The 15,383-nt window shown below is 57.6% G+C and overlaps 1 protein-coding gene across 1 annotated transcript in view; it reads left to right on the forward strand.

The window, feature by feature from the left end:
- The window catches only part of COL4A2 (collagen type IV alpha 2 chain), a 172,700-nt gene that overhangs the window by 134,666 nt on the left and 22,651 nt on the right, over nt 1–15,383 (forward strand). Inside the window, exons 23-29 of the mRNA XM_030314074.2 lie at nt 80–186; nt 1,951–2,152; nt 2,500–2,559; nt 4,095–4,151; nt 7,365–7,472; nt 10,762–10,983; nt 15,030–15,191. Coding sequence (XP_030169934.1) covers nt 80–186; nt 1,951–2,152; nt 2,500–2,559; nt 4,095–4,151; nt 7,365–7,472; nt 10,762–10,983; nt 15,030–15,191 — 918 coding nt within the window. The remainder of the gene's footprint in view (nt 1–79; nt 187–1,950; nt 2,153–2,499; nt 2,560–4,094; nt 4,152–7,364; nt 7,473–10,761; nt 10,984–15,029; nt 15,192–15,383) is intronic.

The raw sequence follows: 15,383 nt of genomic DNA on the forward strand, positions 1-15,383 counted from the left end.
GGTCTGGCAGTTCCGGGACCCGCGGTCCTTCCGTGGCAGCACCTGGGTGAGTACAGTCACACCTCAAATCCCTTCCCAGGTGAGAGGGGACAGCCAGGTGTCCCAGGCGTGCCTGGTCTGAAAGGTGATGACGGTGTCCCAGGGCGCGACGGGCTGGATGGATTCCCAGGCCTCCCAGGCCCCCCTGTGAGTATCTCGAGTGAGGGGCTGGGTCCACCCGGTGCAGCCCGTGTGGTTTCATGAGCACAAACCCTGTCCGTTAGGAAGCGGGGAGTTAGGTCGGAAGCCACGCCCGGAGGGAACATTCTAGACCAGCCAGTTAACAGGTGTTTCTCCTGGTGGAGGACAGAATGGGAGCCTGGGGTGGCGGCCGCTTCCTCCCGAGGCAGAACCTCCTCCAGGCTGTCCCCCGGTGCTGGTGGCCGCGGCTGTCCCTTGTGTCTCCTGCCTGTGCCGTCGCATCAGCTTCCCTCCGCGTATCTGTCTGTATCTGGCACTCCCGTCTGCAGGGCTCCGCCTCTCCTTACCCCGATCGCCCTCACAGACCCTCTGTCCAGAGCAGCCACGCTCTCAGACAGGGGCATCAGGACTCCAGCGTCTGGCGGGGACACAGTTCACCCCGCGACATTTCCTTCTCAGCCTCACGCCGCGGTTCCCTGTAGCAGCTTGTCTGCCACGTTCCAAAGCCAGGCCTCCGCTGTGCCCAACGTGGGTCACTTCCAGTTGTGGCCCTCGCACGCTCCCGGTGCGCTTCTCGTGGGCTCCCTGGAAACACCTGGATTATTCATAACCTAGTATTGCTTTTTCAGTTTCAACCCTGAAAACCGTTTCCAAAAAGAATTTGCGCGACCCCGTTGCATTGGCACGCTGCCGCCTCCGAGTCGTGCCTGAGATGGGCGGGAAACAGCGAGGGGCCGTCACCTGTCAGTGCTGAGTGCGGGTCCAGCCTGGGGTCCTAGGATCCCAGCTGGGCAGGGAGCCTCGGGGGCTTGGAGAGGTGGGGCTCTGCCCTGCACGGGCTGCCGCCTGCCGTGGGCGCATCCCGGCCTCATTCTCGCTTGGACAGATGGGCTGGGATTCGCCAGCATGGCTTTGCACAGGCTCATCCAGATAGGCCCAGCGTGAAGCCCACTGTGTTTGCCCCTGACCTGCTGACAGCCATCCTCTGACCCCCGTGCCCACAGTCCCCTTATCTCTCCATTGCCGCCTGCCTTCCACACCTGCTGGGTGGTTTCATCCACGGGGAGCACCCTGCGGGGTTGTTGTTGTTTTTTATGTTTATTTTTAAGAGAGAGAAAGATAGAGTGCAGGCGGGAGAGAGACAGAGAGAGGGGGAGACACAGAATCCGAAGCAGGCTCCAGGCTCTGAGCTGTCAGCACAGAGCCCGACGCGGGGCCCGAACCCACAAACCCTGAGATCATGACCTGAGCCGACGTCGGACGCCTAACCGACTGAGCCCCCACGGCGCCCTGCACCCTGCCTTTTTGGTCCTGTCTCACCTCCTTATTTCCGGTGAACACACTGCTCCTTCTGGCCCAAACCAGACTCCTTTCTCCAACGACGTATCACCCCTATGGATAGTGGACACGTCACACCTGCCTCATCATGACAGTGAGAACAGTCTGTCCTACTCCTGTTGATGATCTGGGTTTGCACCTAATTCCCCCTCAGGATTCTTTCTTGTGAATGAAGGTCCCAACTGAGGAGGGCGAGAGGCTTGGGAAGAGGAAAGCAAATACTCAGATTTGTGTGTCTCCCGTTGTGTCACTCGTGCACAAAACCTGCCTTCATCCCAAGCTCGGTTAGACTGTGACTGAGGCACCTGTGACTCTCCACCGTCCTTCGGCTCTGTGTCCCTCACACACAACTCAGGGGAATGGGAAGGAGAACCGGGATATGGCCGTTGAGGTTCCCACGTATTTTAAGAGATAAACCGAATTTTCACGCAGGGTGACGGCATCACAGGCCCCCCAGGGGACACCGGTTACCCAGGAACACCGGGCACGAAGGGCGCTCCAGGAGAGAGGGGTCCCCCGGGATTGGGCCTGCCCGGCCCCAAAGGCGAGCGCGGTTTCCCCGGAGATGTGGGATCACCTGGACCGCCAGGCTTTCCCGGGCCCGCTGGTCCCCCGGGTGCTCCCGGCCAGATAGGTACGGAGGAGTCCTCTCTGTATCTTTCAGTCGTGGGACCTTCCCCTTCTTCAGCAAATGTATAAATTCCCCTGGCGTCACGGGACAATCCATGTTGCACCATCAGTCATGGGCACAGACAAACCAACGCGGGGTTTTCCTGGCCGACCACAGTCAGGTCACCCTCGGGTGGGCCTGTCCCTCCGGTGCCCTGGTCACGGGGGCTCCACACGCCGTTCAGGCGTGCGCTTCTGGATTCCCTGCCGTCCCAGCCTCCCCCCCCGACCCCCGGCACACGCCGTTGGATAGGTTGGCAACTCTCGGTTGCTTCAGAATCGCCTCACCCCTGCGTTGTGTCTTGCTCCCAGACTGCGATACAGGTGTGAAAAGGCCCATCGGAGATGACGGACAGAAGACCGTGCGGCCAGGTACCGTGATAGAGACCAGGAGGTTCTAGGACACTTGAAAGCCTTGGGTTTGTAAGATGGGCCACTAACGAGTGAGTGGCTGCCGTGAGCTCCCGCAGGTCGGCACCCCTCCGTCAGTTTGTCATCCGGGGGAGGGGACGCACGGTGAAACACGGACCTGCCAGGCTTCCCACCAGTGCGGAGCCCCAGGCTACGGTGCTGATAAAATACCGTCACACTTAGAGTGTATGCATACATTCGTGTGTGTGTGTGTGTGTGTGTGTGTGTGTGAGCTGTATTCGCTGGCTGTGTGTGGTGAAAACTGCTCCAGATGTCTGTCAGAAGAGAGTGTGGTCTAGCGATGAATGAGTGCTAGAAAGCACAGGGGCTGCCCGATAACAAAGGGATGTGCAGGGACCCTGTGCCGAGGCCTAGTGGTGGCAAAACAGAGGGGAGAGATGCCATCGGAGGCGGGCCCAGCCAGCACAGAGGGCCAGAGTCTCCAGGGCGTGTCAGGAACCGCAGTGGGAAGCCAGGAGGTGTCCAGGGTACGAAGGGCGTGCCAGCCTCGGGAGGGTTTTGAAGAGACCGGCAAAGAGGTTGGTGCAGAGTTCAGGATGCTCGTAGAACATGTGGCAGCAGTAGGTCCCAAGCGGCCGACCAAAGTTTGGGTGTGAGCCTCGGGATCGAGGTCAGGGTCGGAGACATAGCATCAGGACATGTGGGTCTCCTGCGTGAGCTGGGGTCGACGTGCGGGGACAGACCAGGCACGTGCGTGCAGAGCAGGAACGTCACCTGCAGGCCTTCGGAGAGCTGGTGGGAGCGTCCCTGGGCATGAGGGTCTGGGGGGGAGGCCGTGCCCTCGGGACATCCTGTCCCTCTATTCTGATGAGCTGGGCTGGCCAGCATGCGCCTCGGGGACCCCTAGTGCATCAGAGGAGGCCAGGGCCCGGGCAGACAGACAAAGCACGTCTTGGAGAGCTGCTGTGTCTGTGAGGGGCTCTCTCAGACGAAGGCCACAGTACCACCACGTGATGCCCCCACCCTCGTCCACACCGCCCGAAAGTGGCTGCAGCCCGGGTTTCATTTCTCAAAGCAGCTAACGCACACGGCCAATTCTGAAACTATTCAAAGTCACAAAGCAGAAGTCAAAGAATTCCTTTCGAAATTGCAAGCTGTCGCCATCCACTGGTGACCGTTCCCAGACACAAGAAAGGCAGTCACACTGACAGACTAGGATGGACCCAGACTAGCTCAGTTGTGCCCAGGTGTCACCCTAAACGTGGGGATGGAGCACCGCCAGCCCCGTGCTGGCTTTATTGGACTGGGTCGACTTCGTTGGCCTTAGTACTGATATTCCGATTCATTGCACGGTGAAACTAAACCTTCCTTTACGTTAGAATCAAGATTCATTAAATCGTTAAGTTACTCTGATCACAGAGTGGTAGCCGGTTTTCAGGGCTGGTGCTTCTGACCTTGGCAGGGCCCACAGCCGTGAGAGTCGGTGTGAATGATCGCGCCCCAGCTTGTCTGTCTTTCTTCCTGTCTCTTCCCAGATTGCGTCGGAGGACCCAAGGGAGCGCCAGGCCTACGGGGACCCCCAGGCCCCACAGGTAAACGGGGTGTCTTCCAGCCTCCCCTTGTGTCCTCCTCATCCTTCTGGCCCCTTTGCTCATCCCCCTGCTGCCCCTGCACCCCTCCCCGCCTCTGGACGTTGCCGCGTTCCGCAACCTTGGCACATGACCGCAGACCTCGGTCACCTGGGTAGGGAGGCGGCCTTTTCCTCCTCACCGTGGAAAATGCATGTGGCGACTGACGCCTAGTTGAGCCCCAGGCTAGAGGAGTGAATTCTTACTGCACAGAACCCAGCCCCCGCCACGGCACCAGCCTCAGTGGGCACCAAAGAGTGGCAGAGACTGGCCCGCCGCTTCCGGACTGGAAGAAGCTCGCTTCTGTGCCACTTCTCCCCTTTGGTGTCCCAGCCTTTGTGGGACGAGCCTCTTGTTTGTTCTGGGTTTTGACAGAAGGGAACAGAAGTTCACAAGGCCAGCGGTGCATCTCGGCAGCCCCGTGTGGCTACTGGCACAGACCCATCACCCAACCAAGCACCCGCGTGACTGGAGCAAGGCTCTCAGTGGCAGAGCCCAGTGTGGGAAGCCGTCCACGCCTACCTGCAGCGTGTGTGTCTTTTCAAAAAAGATAGCGGGCAGGGGCGGGGCAGCCCCACCACTGGGTGACGCCCAGATGTCTGTGTCCGTCAGCCCAGGACAGAGCAGTTCAGGTCAGGGCCCCGGGCAGGTCCTCCTCCAGGCAAAGGCGAGAGCCTCGATCACTCAACAACTCGCTCAGTGCTGAGAGCGTGGGGCACATGGCCAGAGCCCTGCTGTGGGGTCTGGCTCTCACGCTAACTGGCAGCGGGGCCTTGGGCATCTCTCTCCTCCCTTGTGGAACTTTGTCCTCTTAGCTGTACCAGAGGACTAATACAGGCGTTCTAGACTCCTCCCACTTTGCAAACGATGAGCTGGGGGTGAGGTCCAGTGTCAACTGTGAAGTGCGGTGCTAAGCCAGTGCGAGACAACAGTCAGAACTGGAAAGTATGTTGCCTCACGGTGTGCGTCCCCAGATCCTAAGGGCATCTCCGGGACTCACGGTGATGCGGGATCCAGGGACAACAGGACGAAATGCAGAAGTGTCATATGCACGGAAAGCAGTGTTAGATGTCCCTGTGTTGTCCTCTGAGGACCCAGCGTGTGTCTTCCTCACTCCGTTATCTGCATTATCCTCCCTGCTCTAGCTCCGGACGTCTGTCCGTCCGCAGGCTTTCACACGGCCACTAACACCGGGGCCCTGGGGTCAGCAGCCTGCAGAGGGACCGTTTTCGGCAGAAACTGGGTGGAAGCAGGGCCCAAAATACACAGGAATTGAGTCTGAGGGGAGGATTTTGATTGCATTTTAAGGACATGAAGCTGTAAGGAGCTCGTAGAGTCCACGTGTCTGGTGCAGACTAACCCTCGGTCCGGAAGGTGATCGTGAACTTGCACAAAAGGGTCTGTGGTGCTTCCCGCTCGTGGAAGGGACGTGCCTGTGACCCCATAGCAGCAGGACAGCCCAGAGGCCGCGTGCTGGGTTGTGTGTCCTGTTGGGGTTCGGCTGCGCCCGCCCTCAGGCCCCATGGTGGTTTCCTTTCAGAAACGGACTCACCTCATGCACCTTCACTCCAGACAACCTGAAAGTGTGTCTTTTGCTTTGTTTTGTCCTGTCTTGTCTGTCGAACTTGGTGCTCGCGTGGGACGTCCTCTGTGCACAGCCCTGTCATCCCGTTCCTCACTCACTCGTGTCACAGACTCCCAGGCGTATCGGAGTTCTGAACGAGCACGTTGCTGTGTCTCTGGGTCTGAGCCCACCCCGTTCGTCATAGAGCGGCAGGATTAGACCCGCGGAGTCATGTGTTAGCGAGGACGTCGTTAGACAGCGACTTCTGGTCCCCACTGAGCCTTCCCCGTCTCCACGGCCCAGCGTAGGGGTCTGTTTAAAGTCACTTAACTGTGCTGAGCAGCTGGTGATCTGAGGGAGACGTTTCATCAGTGGAATGAATCTGTGCATTTATTTGCAGTGAGTAGAGGTGAGCTTGTGTCCTCACCCCGTGTGACCTCCCGAGTCCAGTCTTGCCTCGACGGGAGTGTCAGGGAATGGGGCCCCAGAGGGGGCCTGCGGGGTGCCACATGTGGCCCCCTGCTCCCCTGCCCCAAGGGAAGGGTGCCCACAATTCTCTCATGACATCTTTCTGTCCCCACATAGAAAAATATTGAGAATTCCAGGAGGCTGGCTTTGGCCCCGTCTACGTGATGGCAAAGCTCCAGCCCAGCCTCATACTTTCAAGGGCACCTCTAACGGGACGGCAGCTGGAGAAGCTAGAACCCCTAGTGAACCTACAGACCTCCCCGCCCATCCCCTCGCCGGCCCCTGCCCTGCACGCTGCCTCGCACCCGGCAGGGAGGAGACTGCTGCTCTCACTAGTGTTTGCAGGGAATCTCAGTGATTCCCCGTGCCCGGCCACCTGCACTAGGCAGGTGTACTGGCTGTGGTTTCCGAGAGCCTCTGATGGAAGGGAATCTCTGAGGCTTGGACCAGACAGACACAGAGATGCCCGGGGAAAAATCCCTCAAGTTTGCTTCCCATGGGAAAGGATTCAGGTCAACAACGTCCGGTAGTAGAGAATTAGTTCATTTATTTGGTGTGAGGTTTTGTCTGGTTTTGAGTCTAACACATTCATTACAAGTAGTATAAGTCAACATCTCTCAAATCTGGATAAATTGGCTCTGGATGCAGCAAACTCGAGGGAAGACTTCAAGTGAATTCTGGTAGTGACTGACCAATACAGCTGCCGTGGTCTGTGGGGTTTGCAGTGGGATGTGGCCAGAGGTCGGAAGTGCCCAGTGTTGAGGGGCGCCTGGGAGGGCTCAGGTGGTTAAGCATCCGACTCTCAATTTCAGCTCAGGTCGTTTTCTCACAGTTTGTGGGATCAAGCCCTGAGGCAGGCTCTGTGCTAACAGCAAGGAGCCTGCTTTGGATTCATTCTCTCTCTCTCTCTCTCTCTCTCTCTCTCTCTCTCTCTCTCTCCCTGCCCCTCCTCTGCTTGCACTCTCACTCTCTCTTTCAAAATAAACTTAAGAAAAGTACGTGGCATTTTACATTCACATTACCCGTCCTCATCATTTCCTAGACCATGCTAAGTCAGGCGCTAGACCTGACCGTCTTCCACGCATTTCCGGCTGGGGTTGCACATGGGGCTCTGACCTGTGTCCTGCTTTCTTCGGTTTGCTTAGGTGCCAAGGGCCTCCCAGGGATACCAGGACCCTCAGGAGCTGATGGAGTACCAGGGCTCAAGGGTCTCCCAGGAGACCCAGGTCGTGAAGGATTCCCAGGACCCCCAGGTAAGGCAGGGGCGGACCCCCACATGACCCTTAGGTTCGGGAAATGACTGTGTGTGGCATGGGTGCCCCAGCTCTATTGTCTTTGGACACTTAGAAGCTTTCAACGTGTGCTCAATGACCACTTTGTTCTTGCGGTTGGGAAATTAAATTCTTGACGTTCCTATCACTAATGTCCTGCTGGAGTTTGCATGAGACTCCTGCAGCTCCCGGAGGAGAAAAGAGGTGGGTGTGCAAAGCGATGTCCTCTGGTTGGTGTGAAACATTCTGAGGGCAACACAACGCTCCCCTCTTCTGGGACTGTCAAAGGCATGGAGCCCTCGGTCGTCGATTCCAATCTGCTGATCACGCACCAGACACCACACAAAGGACACCTGTGTCCACTTTTCACGGCACTGCCTGCTCACTCTTCAGTGGGCGCTCGTCTGAGCAAACGGTTCCATCTACATTTGACACGGCAAAGAATTACAGAAACCGTGGGTGGCTAAGAGAGCATAAGACGGCAGGGAGTGAGCGTGTTGCCAGTAACTGATTGTGGGGAGACGTGTCGGCACTCCCACTGACATGGTCCCGTGTCCCCAAGCACCCACCGACACGGTCCCATGTCCCCAAGCACCCCCTGGCACAGTCCCATGTCCCCAACCAAGCACCCCCGCCACAGTCCCGTGTCCCCAAGCACCCCCCGGCACGGTCCCGTGTGCCCAAGCACAGGTGCCCCGCGCAGTTGTGGCTCCAGCAGTGTGAGCGGACATGGATGTGTTACTTGGTGTGCAGAGGCACACAGTTTTAGAATCGTGTTATTTTTTTTAAAACATTTTTTTTTAACGTTTATTTATTTTTGAGACAGAGAGAGACAGAGCATGAACGGGGGAGGGGCAAAGAGAGAGGGAGACACAGAATTCGAAGCAGGCTCCAGGCTCTGAGCCATCAGCCCAGAGCCCGACACGGGGCTCGAACTCACGGACCGCAAGATCGTGACCTGAGCTGAAGTCGGACGCTTAACCGACTGAGCCACCCAGGCACCCCAAAAACATTTTTTTAATGTTTATTTATTTTTGACAGAGAGAGACAGAGCATGAGCAGGGGAGGGGCAGAGAGAGAGGGAGACACAGAATCCCAAGCAGGCTCCAGGCTCCGAGCCGTCAGCATAGAGCCGGATGCGGGGCTCAAACTCACAGACCGCAAGATCATGACCTGAGCCAAAGTCGGACACTCAACCGACTGAGCCACCCAGGCGCCCCTAGAATCGTGTTATTGAAACAGGAACTGTGGAAGTCGCTTTGGCCCAAGGCCAGATGTCCCCTGCAGGGTCCTGGTCAGGAGCCCCTCCAGCCTCTGCTGGAATCACTCATCGGGAGGAGTGAAATCTGCCTCCAGCAAGTTCACCCCCCACACAGCTGGAGACAGAGGCCACACGTCCCCTTACATACCACACGAACGGGGCAGAACTGCCCCCAGGAGTGCAGACCGTCTCTTTATAACGTGACCTCCAGCATTCGGATTCGTCTGCATTCCCTACAAACCAGTCTCGGGAAACTAAACAGAACAGTCCAGACGTCTGGACGATCGCACAGAGCCAGACACCATGGTGTCCTGAGGTTTAGACCCTCAGCAGATATGTTCGGCAAAGACTGAATTTTGCCCCTTCCCTGTGTCACACTCTGGCAGTTGGTTTAACCCTAATTGGACCAGTCTGGGTCAGTCCTGGTACCTCTTCCCCCCAGACTCACTGCTCCGGACATGGGACTGTGCCGGAGGGTGCTTGGGGACACGGGACCGCAGGGAACGTTCGCCCTGTTACCTTTCGCGACAAGTATCTCCGTGTCCTGCGACAAGAGGGGGCGTGCTCCCTGTGCAGCATGGGGCTGGTGAAAACCTGCACTGGAGACAAACACGGGAGAGTTTTCATGCCAGCACCAGAGGACCAGCCTGTTGCCCTGCTCTGGGGGCACCCAGACATTGAAGAATTAGGGCACAGTCACTTCGGTCCTGTCACACATACCAAAGCAAAGTGTGAATTTCTTGAGAGGACAGTAGTTTGTTAACACCTGCTTGCCCTGCGTGGGAAGGGGACCCGGTCACCAGCTGGGTGCCAGCCAGGCGGGCGTGAGATGTCCAGAGCACACTCCGGCGGTAGAGACTGAGCGGGATGTGCCCGTCACCAGCACACGCAGAGGGGCGGACAGTGTTGGTGGGAAGCCTGTTCTGTACTGAAAGTGAGCCCGTAAGTGAACGGGGAGATCGGGGTAGAACGGAGGAAAGGGGTAAGTGAGGAACTGGCATACTCTGATTTTGCACACGTGTCACTCTTTATGACACGGGATGTGCCACGTGCAGAAGAAAACCAAATGCCCAACTTTGAAGGCTGCAGAACACAGAGTCTACTCCGGATGTCAGATCCACATACACACACGTGCCCACAATTTGAGCCCACGGTGCCCACGTACGGCTTTGAACGTCTCCATAAAAGCCGAGTCTCTACTTTCTGTGAATAAATCACATCACTGAAGTTCTGGCATTGGGTCCCGCTCATTAATACTCCCATAAAGTCCGGATCTGTTGTTCCGTGTTTCAGACACGGCCGTAGGGGTCAGCCCATCTTGCAGGCGGGCCGTGGCGAGCCTTGTCCTGGGAAAGGCCCCGGACCCCGCATGTGGGGTCGAACCTTCCTTCCCAGCGTTCCACGGCCACGGCAGTAATGACCTCAGAAAGCTTTCCTCCTGAACAGACACGTGACCATCCACTCTGAGAGTTCAGTGTCAGGTCACATCAGGGATGAGGACACAGGAAGGGGAAGTCTCCGGGACAGGCACTGGCATGTGACAGCCACCGTGCTTCTATCCAGACGTGGACAGTTGACCGTGAAAACAATAGGGCGATTGGCCCCCTCCAGAGCATTTCCAAACGGACTGATGGTCAGGGACTTGTGACCAGGGAGGTGGAGCTCAGGCTCGAGAGACCTGGTCATTCTCACCCCGGGTCTCCGTCCCCACTTGCACACATAACTTGGAAGGTCCATAGAAGCCATTCTTTGGGGATTATTTGATCAACAAGGGAGCCCATCAAATAGGAAGATTCATATCCAAGAAGCAGGTGGTTCTAAAGGCCTTCACGTTAGCCAAATGGTAGGGCTGGGGGCCAGATGGCGGAGGGGGCAGAATGCTGTGGTCCCAAGGTAAGTGATGGGACTGGGGCTTGAGCCGAGGCCCCCCGACTGCAAATCTTGCTGTCTCCAGCCTCTCTCCTATACCTCTCTTGGGCCATCACGGTACTAACCTGTGTTTCCTTTCAGGGTTCGTGGGGCCCCGAGGATCCAAAGGTGTGGCGGGCCTCCGTGGCCCAGATGGACACCCAGGTCCCACCGGTCTGCCGGGGCCCGTCGGGCCCCCAGGGGACAGGGGCCTTCCCGGAGAAGTTCTGGGAGCCCAGCCTGGGCCCAGGGGAGATGCTGGGCTCCCCGGACACCCTGGGCTGAAAGGCCCTCCGGGAGAGAGAGGTCCACCTGGATTCCGAGGTAAGTCCTGGCGGTGGGAGGAGAGCGGGGGGCCCGATCCCACCACACCGTGGGTTCCAAGTGTGGGTCTGAAATCCCTCCTGAGGATTTGATGAGAAGCCACAGCACACATGATTTCTGCCCCACGCTCAGTACCAGTGTTCCTTCGAAGCGAGTTAGGACGGTCATCAGCGTCCTGTGACTTACCTTTTCACAGCCAAGAAAGATGGCCATTTGAGACTCAAAGGTGCAGATTAATGAGACACACCCTCTGCTCTCCAGCAGGGCGTGAATGGGGGGTGGGGGGGCTCGCTGGTGCTTTCAGGGAATGTGTTTGGGTGGTGAGAAGAGAGGAGGGCCAAGCTTGGGAAGAGAAGGAGGCAGGAGACAGAACTGAGCTGGGACACGCTTTAACTGGATGGTGTAAAAACGGACTGGTGTAAAACATTGCTTTTTAATTTTTTTAAATTTTTTAATGTTTATTTTTGAGAGACAAAGACACAGCACAAGTGGGGGAGGGGCAGAGACAGAGGGAGACACAGAATCGGAAGCAGGCTCCAGGCTCTGAGCTGTCGGCACGGAGCCCGACGTGGGGCTTGAACCAACAATCCGCGAGATCATGACCTGAGCCGAAGTTGGACGCTTAAGCGACGGAGCCCCCCAGGCGCCCCTCATGTAAAACACTTTAGTGTTCCCAATATCCTCAGTGCACGTTTAGCAAAGTGGGAAGCTGCTGGCTGAGGAGTGAAGTACCCAATCTATGCAGAGCTGGCATTGAGAACCGCAGACACCCTCCGTTTATGAACGACCGTCACTAAAGACCAAGCATTTCTGTTCAGTGCACCGCGCACAGGAGACACTAGGCCAGTGGTGCTCCTGTTCAGATACCCAGATGCAGGCAGACCCGTGACTTTGCGTATCCACCACATGTCTGCTCCCAAACCCGGGCGGAAGGGGCTTCCTGTGGGGCAGGGAGCGGGCGTCCCGTCCTCCAGTGCCATCAGACCTCGCCCGGCATCCTTTACACGAACACCCGGGCGGGTGAAGCCGGTTGTCCACAGGCAGGCGAACTCAGCAAGCTCAGGAGAGCAGTGGTGTTTGGGGGAGCCCGTCAGGCTCTAGGAGGCCTGGGGCTGGGGCGGGGAGGGGAGACGGGGCAGGTGGGTTTCCATGTTGATCACGCCTGCCCTGTCGGCTGGCCAGGAGAACCCCCAGCATGGGGGCCGGGCTTCCCCTAGAGACCCACGGGGAGGAGGCCCAAAGAATGGAAGGAGGAGCCTAAGAAGGCTAGAGTGCACACACACGTGCTCACATACAATTCACACACCCATGTGCGTGCACACACATGCTCATGCACCCACATGCTCATATATACGTGCTCGTGTGCATGTATCCACACATTTGTACACACACACACCTGCTTGTGCATACATGATGACAGAGACCCACACGTGTGTGCCCACACGCTCTCACACACACGATCACCCTCTTACGCACAGCCAATCAGCTGCACAGGCCTGTGTAGAACCATCAAGCAGTGGGGACCCGATGCCAGGACATCCGGGGCTGTCCCTGCCAAGCTGGCCACCTGCCGGTAGGGATGGAACACACGGCATAACTCGGCGAGTGTGGACACCGGGGACCACGTGCGTCAGCCTCCCTGATGGCTGTCTAAAGGCGTGGCAGGCACTGTGTCCCCAAGAGTCGGGGCTGCTGTCCGGCTGCAGAAACTGCCCACAGGCTCTTGACAGGGGGCACTTGTGATGGATTTTCTAAATGTAACTGTTTCCTGCGGACGTCAAGGCACCTCAGCAGGACAGCAACTGACGGCAGGTTTACTTTCAAGCGTGTGACGGTTTCCCACGGCCGAGGCCACCTCAGTGTCCAGCTTGCCCAGGCAGAAACACTGTCAGTACAAGCTCTGACCTCAGAAGCATCGGAGGCTTGAGAACCTGTTTCCATGTCGTCCGTCCTGCCCGGGCCGTGGGGCCATGGCAGGTGGGGTGCATGAGGCCCCGTGGAGCCCGGACGCAGCCTGGCGGAGCGGAACCCCTGCATGAAGTAGGGGTGCGGGTCCACGAGTTAGATGCTATTTTGCTGAGGGAAGCGGATCCTTGGTAGTTGTTCCTTGTTTGGCCCGTGTTCTGGAAATGGCTGTTGGCTTAAAATCCTGAGTTCCAGGATCACGACAGAAAGCCGGAGGCACAGGCCACCACACCGGATTGTTTTAAGGCGGCCGCTGAAGTAGCAGCGGCCGGTTCTCCCTCCTTCCCCTGCATCGTGTCCTGCCCACTCCCCACTGCTGTGAAGGAGGCGCTCCCGAAACCGTGCCCGGATGCCCTCGCCCCTGCAGCCTGGGCTCCCGTGACCTTCCTGGCTGGGCTGCCTCTGTTCACCAGCCCGGAGGGTCCTTGCAGGTGAAGGTACCTGCCCGTCCTCATGGAGCACGGCATCGCAGCAGGATCCTGACTCCCCCGTTAGACTTGAGTGCCTGCAACGCTGCCTGCCGTCTGACACCCTCGGCACCGTGAGCTGTTCCCTCCAGAGACAGAAGCAGAGCGGGAACAGTGCCCTCGGATCCCATTGTGAAGCTGGAAAACGGGAGGACGTGCATCCATGCCTTCCCAGAGACTTACTTTCTGCAGCCTTCTGCCCCGAATCCGCCCCGCTGTTTGCAGACCTTCCTCCCCCGTTCTGCCCACATAGCAGATAAAACTGGGACTCAGGCTGGCAAGTCAGATTCTGAGTTGGCCCAAGACTGGCTTGGCCCCTCTTGCCAATGCCCCTCCCCTCCGTCCCCCGACTGGTCCCTCCTCCTCTCGGGTCGGCCTACACACTCGGGAGGGTGGTCATGGGATACGTGAGCAGGTGCACTTAAAGGTCACCCGACAAGCACTGTGAGATGGCGGGCACGGCCCCTCCTCCTATTCACTGGATGGATGTGGCCAACCTCAAAGTCCAAGAAAGGTGAAAATGCCTGAATGGAAGGAAGCTGGGGGACTTAGGATCTAAAAACTAGAAGATATATGCTCACATGACTACTGGGTACGGCAGGATATTCTGAACGTAAAAGCAAGGGAAGAAACCGTGCCCGGCTGTGTGCACACACGTGCACCTACGCATGCGTGCACACCGCATTAAATTTCCGCGCGAATGCTAATCTTCATGTCAAAAGCAATGAGAAGAATTTGGGCAGCAAAGTAAACTTTACGATAGCTACGAAGAAAGAGTAGCCAACGTGTATGAGGAATGCTAAAATCCATAATAAAAATATCAAAATCCCCAAAGGAAAATAGAAGCACAGAACAAAAATCGCATTAGAAGGAGAACACCAGGAAAGGAAACGTCACTCACGCCAACGTGCAGGTAGACGGGTATCTTCCTTGCCAGGCTTCTGTTCCCTTCAGCACCAGCCCTACGGCCGGTGAGTCCCCCAGGACAGGTGGGGGCAGAAGCCGGAAAGCCGTGCCGTAGTGTGTGTGGAAGGCAGTTCTGACCTACGGAGTCTGTTTCTAGGGCACCTTCCCGAAGAAATGCCCAGCTCTGTGCTCCAAAATCAGCTTCCTCACGGCACCGTTTGTAAGAGCAAAGAAAGACGTGCACGGCGTGTGTCCACACAACGTGATGCTATCAGGCAGCCGTTTAAAACGTGAAGAATGTTTTTTGGGGGGGGGGGGCACCTGGGTGGCTCCGTTAGTTGAGCGTCCGATTCTTAGTTTCGGCTCAGGTCACGATCAAATGTGGCAAAATGCTCAAAAGGTAATGTCAGCTGGGGAGAAAAAAGCCAAAAATTGAGCTCCCAGCGAGGGATGAGGTCTGTGAGCCTCGGTTCCCAGGTGTGTTTGTGTGAACAGAGGCCGGAAGGACATACACCGAGCTGTCAGTGGCGGCCCCTGGGGGACAGCCTGAGCTACTGTAATACCCTTGATACTTCTGTGTGTTTTCCGGGCTTCTCACGGTCTAGAAAATAATTGCGTCCTGTTTGTATAGAACAAGCCTGAGAGGTATGGCTTGTGTGCAGTGAAGGGTGTGGGGTCGGCCTCATGGGGCTTGTCTGGTGTCCACAGGAAGCCAGGGCATGCCGGGAATGCCAGGCCTGAAGGGCCAGCCGGGCTTCCCAGGACCCTCGGGCCAGCCAGGCCTGCCCGGGCCACCAGGACTGCATGGCTTCCCAGGAGCTCCTGGCCAGGAGGGGCCCTTGGGGCTGCCAGGCGCCCCAGGCCGCGGAGGTAAGGATCCCCTATCCCATGGAGGGGGAGGGGTCTGGCCTCACTTGCACAAGTGAACTGGCCCCACCCTTCCCTGGGGGAGTTCTCAAACTGGGCCCCAAGGACCCTCCCCCCACCCCCGCCCCAGAGCTGCGAAGGATCTGGAAAATACCCACACTGAGCAGCTGGCCACTCCTTCCCGTGCTTGTCCCC

The sequence above is a fragment of the Lynx canadensis genome, chromosome A1, assembly GCF_007474595.2.
Source record: "Lynx canadensis isolate LIC74 chromosome A1, mLynCan4.pri.v2, whole genome shotgun sequence".
Lineage (NCBI taxonomy): Eukaryota > Metazoa > Chordata > Mammalia > Carnivora > Felidae > Lynx > Lynx canadensis.